The sequence below is a fragment of the Lampetra planeri genome, chromosome 17 (assembly GCF_965212315.1).
Source record: "Lampetra planeri chromosome 17, kcLamPlan1.2.h2, whole genome shotgun sequence".
Lineage (NCBI taxonomy): Eukaryota > Metazoa > Chordata > Hyperoartia > Petromyzontiformes > Petromyzontidae > Lampetra > Lampetra planeri.
This window is the reverse complement of record NC_136123.1, coordinates 10,483,046-10,495,483: the sequence shown is the minus strand read 5'-3', so window position 1 is coordinate 10,495,483 and position 12,438 is coordinate 10,483,046. Positions and strand designations below refer to the sequence as shown.

Sequence of the window (12,438 nt, the reverse complement as noted above, 5' to 3'; positions counted from 1 at the left end):
AAGGAATCCTGACTCTGCTGACGAGTCACTGAATGTCAAAACTGGTTTCGAGTTTTTGCTTGTATTTAACCAATGCTGCTGAAAAGATCCTATCCCCAGAAAGCCATGCGCTTATTTATGTGAAAAGACAAATACTTGGAAGTAGGTATTTATGTCTGCTTAGTTATTTTGTTGCATATCGCTAATGTATTCTGAGCAGATGGGCACAAACAACGCCCAGACAATGGTCCCCTATTTCAACATCTATTACAGAATCTTGGTTTAAGGTGCCGTGTGCGAAGCTACTGGTGGAAAATCTACACTCCTATGGCAGGGCCAGTCTATAACAACTCATCAGGGCAGCCACACTCTTGACGTCACACAACCACAGTCCCGTTTTATTAAATGTGCCGTGACTCAGAATCAGAATACGTATTTCTACTGGAGGAATCCCATGAACTATAAAGCTCATTTTCTCATATGTCCAGTATTTTCATCGGTATCGAGACTCAGTGGGGCTCTCCTGGATAAATGAGTACATTTTTGTTGAAATATAGATTCCACTCCCACCTGGCACTTATCTTCTTAACTTATCAAGATTTATCTAACATCTTTGCTAAGGCGCTTTACAGCAATTACACAATTGTGCACAGGATGGTAATGATTTGAAATTAAGAAGTGGGTTATTGTAAGCAGGTGGTGTAGTTTTGATGCCGGTAGAACAAGGCGGGTTCATAAGGAGGGGTTGGGATAGTCCTGATCGTAGTTGGGGGGGGGGGGGCTGAAAAGTAATGAGGCTTCGTTGCATTGGGAAGACAAAGGTGGTCGGGGAGGGGTAGGAGCCAGGAGGGGGAAGGGAGTCCAGAGCTGGGCTAGAACCATTATGGAGGCCTGTAACTTGGCTGGCAACGTGACAGAGCCTGCCCTTGTCTCCCCAGTACTGAAGTTGACCACACCACTCACAACAGACACGCATTTTAAAATCAAAATGCAACTTAATAATACGAATAATAATTCAAAAGCATGTGTTAATCCACTGCTTGATGAAGGCTTCCCTATGTAACTGGTTTACAGGATGCAAGCTCGCTTTTGCTTTAAAATACAGGCGGGAAAAAGGCGTGTTTTAATCCAGAGAATATGTTAGATTTCTTTATCCACGTTAACGTGGACATGTTTTATATGCCCCGAAATTAATAATAAACACAATTTATAACGCGCGCATATTTAACGAATCGGTCAAAATGTTACATTGAGAAGATGGAGGTGCAGAATAGAGATCATCGCATGGACATTGTTGTTGTTGTCATGAAAGCAGCATGAACCATCACAAAAACTCCGGCCATTCTCGCAGCGGCTTTTTGCAAACCATCGAACAAAGATGGTGGTCACTGCATCGCGCGCTTTCAGATGCACTTCTGTGGCCGTCTGGAACGCTCTTCCTTCCGATATTACGAAGCCGCTGGGAGCGATGCATTTTAAAATCATCCAGATTGAAAACTCATTTCTTTACAGCTGCTTTTTTTACTTCTTTTTTGTCATTCCCCCCGTATCTCCAATTAGCATGGCTGGTTACGTACAGCACGAAAGAAGTTCAACATACATACATATATATGTATATATATATGTATGTAGTTTATGTACATACATACATAAACTGCTTAAAAGCAGAGCCAATCTCAGAGTTATGTGAAAGCATATTCAACGCATGACAAATAAACATATACATTATTTTTTTATTTTGTAAAATGAAAAACCAAATGAAAAACTATATTCTTTTTAAATGCAGTCTTTGGTGACCGTGCTGAGCGCTCGCTAGCACTTGAGAACCTGCTTTCGAATCAAAGATCTCAGCGCCTGTCATCGCAATTGCATGCTCTGACAAGGTAAAGAGCCATACTGAGCCACCCAGCCACAATATGAAAAAATAGCGCCACGTGTGACGTTGCTGATGACAATGTATCTCACCTTCGGAGCATTCCTCGTCCAAGTAGCGATATCCATCCTTCACTCCATCCTAAACGCACAAATGACAGATAACGTGTGATTAAACGTGTGCAATAAAATATTGTCCAACTCGTGCATTCGGGGTAGAGGGCTGTTTCGAAACATCAATACCGCGTCTCGCGTTCACGGTTACACGTATCAAATTACGTGGGTAAGAATCAATGTTTCTCAATGCAAGTGCAGTGGTGTATTCCCTCGTTATTCACCAACTTGCAATCCGCGATTTTGGCTATCCGAGAATCACACCTGGAACTCTACACGACTGCATCGAGAGAGATAAAGTGGTGAGAGGGAATGTGATGCGAGAAACTGATCGAATCAAGTGATGAGGTCATCGTCACTGCATCCTTCTACTGCGCAGCATCGTCATTATAATTCATAGTAATCTCATTGATAAACTATTATTTAATACTTTAATATTAAACTTGATTTACTTTATGTTTATTATAATCAATTTTATTGTGATAATTCGCATGCATTTAATTACTTATTTACATATTCATTTTAGGTAATTCTTTTTAAAGATATGCTTTTTTGTAGGCCAATATCACTATCTGTGAAATTTGCTATTCAGGAGCATCTCCGGAACGTATCCCTCGCGAATAACGAGGGAATACCGAATGTTGTGTACAACTGGGCCATGGAGGGTGATGGGTCGGGGGGGGAGTTGGTGAATTGTTCCATCCCCGAACGTTCAGGTTTCAGATAACGTTCGACCATCATTCACTTCGCCGTTTCTCAATGTGATTGCCGATCATAGTGGCACACACCTCTTCCACGTGTTCATCAAGAGCACCGCCTTGTAACAGCACAGTACAGCAACATCGTGGTCTAACGGTTGGGGATCGGCCCTCGATTTAAGTACACAGCACATTTATACAACTGTCCTTGAAAACACTGACGACGGAAGATTACTGACATGCACACGGATTCCCATTCGCACGCATGGAGACGCAAACTAGCCCTTTAACAATCACAAGTGGATCCATTGATCTGCGTTTTGTTAATTCAGGACTACGTGAGGGCTGTGTGTGATCACCATCATGCCCCAGTGCTCATGTTCATACACTGCACCGGGAACGCATGTAAGGCTGAGTTGACCAAGAGGGAGAGGGGCAAGACTGGCTCAGATCGCACTCACCACTGATGTCAGCCGTGGCTGGGAATCGAAGCAGTAAAGTCGCAGGGTTAGTAAAAGCAATGCATTAACCACTGCGCCACCACTTCATGCCTCACTCCATACAAAGAAACGGAATATCCACCGTATAGCCTTAACAGACTGTTGGGGCAAGTGTTGTTAGCGAGCACCTATGAAGGTGAACAAGGCACACTCGGGGGTGAGTGGCCAGTGCCATGCCCGGCCGCCTTTTTCTCCCTAGTGGCGATGTCTACACATGGTGCCAGGTACTGTACTCATTTGAGGCTGAGTCGACCACACAAACGCACGCGCACACATTTCTGCTCAGAAGGATTTGAAGTCCAATTGTTTACGCATACCAACAACAAGTCCCATGTGGTATGCCTTCATTGTTAAAATGGAAACTGTTCTGCAAAAAGCATATTTCAAATCGTGACAGTTACCGCAATAAATATGAACATATTTGGAAGTTGTTGAGTCAAAGTGTTTTTTTTCTTCGCTCCCCTCAACCCAACCACAAACGATTTTTGTTTGAAATCCCAGGACGTTTAATAAAGGCATTTTGTGGAGAAATAGGCCACACGAAACAAGACGAAATCACATTAGAGGTGGCATAAAGCGCCTCAAGGGCATCGTAATGCGCCCCCCTCAACGCTACCCAAGCCAATTCCAATTCCCTGAGATCGTAAATGCGGGCAGCCTTCCATGAAAAACCCCAATTTTGTGTGTGTTTTTTTTACGCTCAAAAACAAACGCGGAACGGCCACTCATATACGTTGGCGATTCTGAGCCAGTGCTGGAAATTACGTATTTCTACAGCGGTGACCAGTCTCTCCATAGGGCTTCCTTCGCTTGACTTCATACAATGTGGTACTCGTTCTATCAACCGCCCCCCAACCTTCCGCCTGAGTCGGAGATTGGGTTGACTCGACTCTCAATTAGGATTCGAATGCACAACATTCTGACGGAGAATGCACCACGTTCGGATGAGTGCTCTATTCACAAGAAAATTTAGAATAAAAGTGCCGATGAAATAGTAAATGTATATTTATTTGTTTCTTAGATTTGATTTATATCAGCAGGAAGGGCGCAGTCAGCTGCTCAGCTCCATTTCATGGGTATCCCGTGATGGTACAGATGTTATACAGTACAGAACTTGAATGTGAGTACTAACAAATAAATAACCGTGACAGCTTGATCTGAAATGTAGCAGCTTTGAGAATTCCCAAAAATATATACGCTCTGGGTGAGAGGCGTCATTCCCATCATTAGACGCTCGGCTGGAGGTCAATCGAACCAATTAGCCCAACGCGAGACATTCCGTGTGGCTCGCACACTTACACCGCGACCAGCTAGGCGCCATCTGCTCTGTTTTGTAAACTTGTGTGTATGAATAAAAGGAAGACGGAGAAAACAAATCCAAGTATGTAAACGTTTGAACAAGCTTTGGCTGGCTCTCATCTCTCCAATGGCTTGTCTTAGGCAACTGCTAGACATCAGACATTCGTGCGGCGGGTACTGGGTCTGTTCCGTAGCATAGACACTTTGTTGACTTCCAACAAAGCGGTGCACATATTTAACGACCCAGCAAAGGGTGATGCGCTAAATCAATCCACATAGAGGGACTGGAACTCACTCGTGACCTTCACGTTGCCGGGACAATGCTGGCACCCCGTGCCAACCTCGCCGGATAGATGTTCAAAATCAATTATTTTTGAAAATGTTTTTTACTCAAATATTTCACCTGGAAAAAAACCACGCGAGAAGGAACGTCTCGTTAGTGAGCGCGGCCAGGGTGTCGATTGGCATAATGAAGTTCAACATACATACCACATTCGTTATGACACCTTTACGAACAATCTAAAACATATTTAATAGGTTAAAGTTTGTGCATTGCCAAAATATACGTGCGGGTGTTTGGAGTGTTTGAGCAAACATTTTTAATAGCTCTATACGTAGTAGATTACAACAAAGACAAAGTTCCCCCATATAGCCTCAACAAACTGATATGAATGAGCACCTATGAAGCCTGCCTGGTCAGATTTATCTTCCCATTGCTGATGTTCACACACACCGCAGCGGGTACTCATTTAAGACTGAGCCGATCAAGGAGATGCCCATGACCGATTCCGATAATCACCACTGACTGGATAATAGCCGTGAGTGGGCATCGAACTCGGGTGCCTGTGTTCGTAGTGCAGCTGCACTAAACCACCGCACTACTGCTCCCCACAAAACAACAGACGCGTACACATGCATGCACTGAAGCATGCACGCTCAAGAGACCATGAAACACACTGGTTTAATTAGGTCACCACCAAGCACTTGCCCGCATTACTGCAAGTCGTCATCGCCAAAGCATTGGGGGCTGTTTTGAACTTTATTCAATGCAGGTTCCTCGTGGCTATGACATGAGACACTGCCGCTGCTGGATGGGATAAAGAGAACGTGGATTGTATTTAATGAGTGACAGTGGAAGGGAAACATGTTTACGTTCTACAGGGGTCACGTGTTGTGTAGAACCATTTTCTGCGCAAGTCTCCAATTTTTTCTCGCTGCCCAAATGACTGTGGGGATTGTGTTCGACGAAATGTTTCTGGGCCCGAGCTAGAAATGGCAATTCCCCATTACTTTGGCACGTGCCAGTCTATCCTTGGAAAACCAATGCTGATATCCACCAACTAACTCGTTGTACGAACCCCTCACGGATAAGCGAATTTTAATTTGCAACAGTCCACTTGCAAGACGGGCGTCCTAACCACAGTGCCGACTGGCCGGATACGAACACAGCAGTGACAATAACAGCAGCTGCAATCAACAACGATGAACTATTATCGTGAGTTTTAAACACAAATTAGGTTTTTAGAAATGTCCAAATGTTATTCTTCACGTGTTTACAAATGTGGCCTAAAGAACGATAACGGTAGACACATGACTGATAGATTGGCGTGCCGCTCTTCACAGGGAACGAATGAGCACTGTTGAGTTGTGGCGCCGAGACTCTTGAACGACTCCAAACGCACGCATGTCTGTGGTGTCATCCACCGGAGGACATTCCCTGGCAACATCAAACTCCGCCAACAGATGGAGTTCCAGATGGTGTTTGCTCTCGTTTCTTCCATACGGCTGATGTAGATGCAGAGCAGCAACTACAATCTCACATTCAGGCGGTCAAGCCAGATAACAGCGCCAGGAGCAGCGGAGTGTATCGCTGCGATGTCTCCTTCAGATTTGTGGATTGGGCATTGCGTCGTTATACGTTGTACGGTTTGTTCTGGATGACCATAGTCGCACACTGGAGAGTGTTTATTTTTCTATTTGTGCATCAGATATCCGAATCTGTCATGGTTTGTGCTAGTTGCGGTGTAGGATGGACCATGAGCTTCGTGAAAGATCAAAACATTGGATCTTCTGCGTTGGTCTTGTGACACGATCCTGACAACAAAACTGAATAACTACAATTGCAACCTACAAATAGGGCCCTTTGTCAATCCGCTTCCGAATTACGGCTTCCCCATGGAGATGTGTTTGACAATACTTGCTGTTCAGCACGGACTGGTGACAGCATGGCTGGGCTGGGGGGAATCGGCCCTGTTCAGAATGTAGCTGTGCCAGGAATTGAATCGGTCTCGTTCAAAATGTAGCTGTGGCCTGGAATTGAATCGGTCTCGTTCAGAATCTATCTGTGGCCAGGAATTGAATTGAGGTAACGGGGTTTGCAGTGTAATGCATTCAGCACACAAGTTGCTCTTGTGTACGGTATTTAAAATAATCTGATGTCGCCCAGGTTGCCCTTGCAGAAAGAGGCATTGTTTTAAGTGTCTCAACGGCACTATATTCCATCTTGTTAAATAAGGGATACTACTACATATCAAAAACATTTAATCTTTTTAACTACAGTGTCATAAACTTTAAAGCATTGCATGTAACAGTCGGAGAGAGAGAGAATCAGTGGCCGGTCTACCGAAACAGATTAGCACACTGCAGACGAACGTACACCACGTAATTACACCGATGATGTTCCGGCCACGTGCATGGCTTTATACGATGGGGAAACGCAGCTCTGAACCCCTGAGGCCAGGGGGACGATGCGCACGACCGCCGCCTGACTGATGGCCTCACCGCACGCGCGTTTATGTTTGCACCGCATTTCGCACGAGAAAAAAGCCCTCGGGCAGAAGCCAGACGCTGCGCGCAACAATATCGGTGACATGACGTGCACTTTAAACAAGCCGATGAAGTACGACGAACCCTATCGCCTGACGATCTTTCTTTTCTGCTTCCGGTGAAGAGTGGCGTTTCGAGCAAATATACGTGCCCCCAACTGCTGCCCCCGAAACTGTTACTGGTGTTTTTTTTTTAGTGCCGCGCCGACGCGAGCGTTCGGAGTAGCCCGTTGCGCTTTCAACGTCCTCTGCAGTTGTACGCTTGACGAGGCTAAGTGCCTGCGTGCGCAAAGGTGGGGGGGGGGAGGGGTCGAATTAAAATGAGCGGCTCAAGGAACGTGTGATGGATTACACTGCGGACAATAAAAAAGATCATGTTGTTTCACATATATAAACGTAAATCAAAACAATGATGTGACTATAGAATGTTTACGTCCAACCGGCACCTCGTAGCGTAAAGAGGAGGGTCCTCGCTTGCACACCCAGAAGGCAGTGCGTCCGATGGGTTGTGTAATTATTATCTATATTTTTTAATATGTGGAGAGACGGATATGGGCAGGAGACATATCGTCTGCTCATGTTTTTGTTATATACATAGCGAATTGTATATATGGCAATGACCTACGCTGTGGCCCGTATTGTAAATAGAAAATGGAGACAAGTGCTCGTTGGGGAACAGCTACGAAGGCCAGAAGAGCACAGTGGCTGCCCAGCCACCGTTGTGTCCCCTGTGTCCATGCTGATGCATCGCAAGGGTTTGTTTTTGTAGGGAGGGGGGGGGGAGCTGAAGTGACCTCAGAGAAGACGAAGCCAAGTTCACATACCAGAGCGGAGCAAAATGTCAAACACGAGTTGATGGGATCATAGCAGTCTGCTAACCATTGAAACACTGCTAGTAATATTGAGCCCAATATTAATAATAATATCATCATCGCCACTAGTGAATAGACCTTACAAATATAGGTTTCTATATTGCCATTATGAGCGATGATGCAATGGTTAGCAGCGTACTATGATCTAATACAGAAATATAAAGCCATATGGAGCATGTAAACTACTCAGATTCATTGCCCCTCATGCTTAGGAGACTTCTAAGCAAGCGCACCACTTATGTAGGAAGTATTACGTATGTCTATAAAGCGTAAAATATTTTTTATTGCCGTTTGCCAACACAAACCCCGAATATTGTGTATGTATGCTCGTATGTTGAACTTCTTTCGCAGCCGTACGTAGCCAATCGTTGAAAAAAAATTGTACAAGTTCAGATGCACAACCACGCGTTACACATTTTGCTGTACATAATGCAATATTTGTTGTGTGCTCACTCAGGCCATCGTCTCTGCCGGCTCCGTAACAATGTATACCACTTTGTGGGAAGTCGAACAGAATGATTCGTTTTTGTCTTCTGGCCGGAGCAAAGTGGAATCCCCACAAATCCATCGATGGAGATTGAGCAATGGCTCGGTGCTCGTCTGAGCAAGGGGTCACTCAGTGGTGGTGGTGCTTGGCCTCAACTAAACTAGGCAAGGGTTTTAGGTCCCCCCCGAGTGGCTGAAGGGGGCCTCTGAATTCGTGAAAAAAATGCAGGGTGTCTGGATTGTTATGAATACTGATTGGTACTTTCTTTCTGTTTCAGGAGAGATCAAATTTTCTGATATTATGACAAGTCCACCCATTCACCCGACTTAACACCATTACATTGAAGTCTACACTCGCAAACCATTGTTGATGCTGCGTCATCATCCATCCCTGCAGATGTGTTGGAACAGACTTCTCCGAGTTTGAACGCCGAATCACATTAATGATAGTGAATGATGGACGACATATAGAAGTTTATTAACAATTCGAGAATATATAATCAATACCAAAACAAAAACGTATGTCTACTACACGTAGAAATATTATATTTACGTCACTATCTCTAATAACAATAAAACTATTAAATTCTATTTTTGGTATAAATACATTTTGGGACACCTTATATATGGGTAAACTAAATATCAGCTCAAACTCAAATCACATTTTTTTTTTTTATAAAAGCCCATCGGTTTAATCACGTCTTTCAAATAATTGTAATTATAATAGCCTATTACGTTAATTATTTCGCACAAATGTGTTGTAGTTGGCTTATGCAGCTTGCCAAACATGCGGCGTTTGAGGTTAGGTGACGCACCCAAGCACATGGTTGGCTTGCTGAATGCCTCTCCACTGGTATACGCACACAACCTCTACAACTGGAATATATCTCAAGAGGGAAAGACGCAGTTAAACACATGTTAAACGTACATTTAAATTGACCACCTGTCATTATAATTGTAAATTAAATTATTGATACAAAATTTTGTGAACTTGGGCAGTCCCCCCCCCTCTCTCTCTCCTTAAAAAAAAGAAATATCAAAGCGAAGGCTGTGTACCTTGATAAACCAGTTTAAGAGGAAAACAATCTGCTTGGGCAAGATTCCACAAAAATAAATTAACAAAAAGCGATCTTTCCATCCCTCCCCTGCTCCTTGAAGTAGAATTATCAGAGGCACAATCTCCATACTTTTCAGCAATGACAGAAATTGCAGTTACCCAACATCTAAGAATATATTTGTTCTGATGCAGAGTTTTTTTTTATGAATCAATGTCTATGCGTCTGTTATAATCGGATGGTTGTGTGTTTCAACTCTTATCTGATGGATAGACTGTCGTTGCCATAGAAACGTGGAATTTTCACCACGAGCTCAGAACTCCCAACAGGCATGAGCATCGCATTCTTATCTGAGAACGTCGACTTTATGAAATGTCTTCCTACATATAAAAAATGCTATTCACCGTTTGAAATTGACCGTTTTTGGTGTTTAAATTAAATCGGGACCAGGATAACATTTTCAGTTTATTTTAGTTTATTCAGCGTTGGTTTTTTTCCTCCGCAGTATTTGCTTTCGTACGTATCGACACCGTTTGGTGTTTAAGCAAAAATCAATTGCAGATGGATCAGCTCGAATTCTTTTTTTACAGCAGCTGCTTCACCGCAACGAGAAACATTGACTTAACTTTGCGCTCAATGTCACGCAACCAACTAACCCGTTGCATAGCAAACTAGTGAGGCAATGGCTGGGCTGCATAGCTGTTAAATGCTTTATGTGGCATTGGGGGCCACTACATTACTAACTCGTGGTCAAAGCACTTGTATGTTTGTACGCTGAACTTCTTTCGCATCATACGTAGCCAACCATGCGCATAGAAGGTGCGGTGGAAGGACAACAAACTAAACAGAAAAAAATAAGTTCTAAAGAAATTAGTTGTCAATCGAGATGATTTAAAAGTGCATAGCTCCAGTGGTGTCCTAATTTCGGAAGAAAGAGTGCTTCAGGCGGCCACAGAAGCACATCTGAAAGCGCACGATGCTATGGCCATCTTTGTTTGATGGTTAGCCAAAAGTAGGGGCAAGGATAACCAGAGTTCGCGTGATGGTTTATGCTCCTTGATGAGACCAGCAAGGTATTATGGTTTATTTGTGGCAAGCTCTTTGTGTGTAATGAGTGCGACCTTAGCTTGTGTTCGTTCGGCAACAAAAAGCCAATGAAGCTCGGCGAGCAACGGACAGACATGGTCAGATCTTGCAGCACCCGTCACGACACGTGCCAAAGAGTTTTGTGCAGTTTGCAGTGGGGGGTGGCTGTTCAATTCATGCCTTTGCTTGCTTCTCACTTCTGCATGGAATAATCAAAGCCCAGGCTCGTGGAAGGGGAAGACTAAGGAAAGTGTGACAACATTTATCTGATTATCTATTAGATCTTAGTCCTTGCCCACATCTCGAATGAGTGCATGTAACGTAACAGTGTAACGCTGTAGTGATCATTCACGGCAAACTTGTAAATAATGCGTGTAGATTGTCATCACATTTTTAATTATATACAATTATGATTTACCCCTGTGATAGTAAACACCAATGGGCTCCATCCAGATTAAACGAAACCTTTTGGATTATACGATGAAGGCACTGAATTTGGTTTTGTTTACCAGAATACATTTTTGAAAATATTTGATGAATAATAAATAAGAATCTATACGATTAGAACTGAGCGACCACGGAAGATATAATTTCAATTGCTATCATTCCATCCTGCAAGGTTGCTACAACAATTGTAATTCAACTGTGGGCGATTCCCATCGGGATATAGTTATTGGGATCCGATTCATTTGAATGGGATTCTAACAGGGATTTTGCCATGGAACTATTAACTATTTTTTATTTTACCAGTTAAGGCCCAATGAGTTATATAACTATTTTTCAGAAGTGACCTGGCCGCAAATAATAGCTCAACGAAGTGGCTTTTCACATGGAAATGTACAGCAGCCAAATACTCTAAACGACTGTTTCTAAATGCGGAGGGAAAAACCAGAGGACCCGGAGAAAAATCCACACGACCATGGGGAGAAGATGTAAATTCCCAATATACAGACATCAGGGTCGGGATCGAACCCACGACCTCCTGTACACCAGGCAAGGTAGTTAACATCTCCTAGCCACCGTGGCGACGTCGAGCCACGCATAGCCTGCCCCTCTAACAATCGCAAACTTCTGCCAATGCCACAATCCCATCAATAATCATATTCGTCTCAAAGAATCGCCCAGCTTTTATAATGGCAACTTTGAACGTGTTTTTTTTTGCATGCTTCAAGCAACATTTTGGAAGGTTGAAAAACAAAACCTCAGACACACTGCAGCCTCAACTCCCCTCTTCACCCTAACCACCCTCCTCTCCTCAAAATAGCCTCCATTTATCTGCGCAACCTTCAAACAGCAGCCACTGGGAGGACTCACCCGGGTGCCCTCCACCCCGTATCACAAACACACATTTTCCACTTTCCCAGCTCTCTCTCTCTCTCTTCTCACACGTTTCCAGTGAAACAAAATTAGAGGACCGGTGTCAACACAGCGCAATTAATGGGCCTCGTCTTCAAAGGCCATAGAGAGGGAGGGAGAGAGTCCTTCATATCCCCTTACCTTTTCCCCTCGACACGAACCCTAGTCAGGTAAAGTGCACCTCTCTGGCTAGGAATATTGGTAAAGATAATGGGTGAAACGGTGAAAAAGATTCCAGATCAATAGGTTACTATGGCACGTATGTCTTTCTTAAATCCATTTCTAAACTGAGATTT

At 43.7% G+C, this 12,438-nt stretch overlaps 1 protein-coding gene across 2 annotated transcripts in view; it reads right to left on the bottom strand.

Moving 5' to 3' along the window:
* Nucleotides 1-12,438, bottom strand: part of NKD2 (NKD inhibitor of Wnt signaling pathway 2) — a 101,119-nt gene that overhangs the window by 20,134 nt on the left and 68,547 nt on the right. For both annotated transcript variants that reach the window (XM_078602105.1, XM_078602106.1), the window contains exon 4: nt 1,945-1,993. In XM_078602105.1, the coding sequence (XP_078458231.1) occupies nt 1,945-1,993 (49 nt within the window). The remainder of the gene's footprint in view (nt 1-1,944; nt 1,994-12,438) is intronic.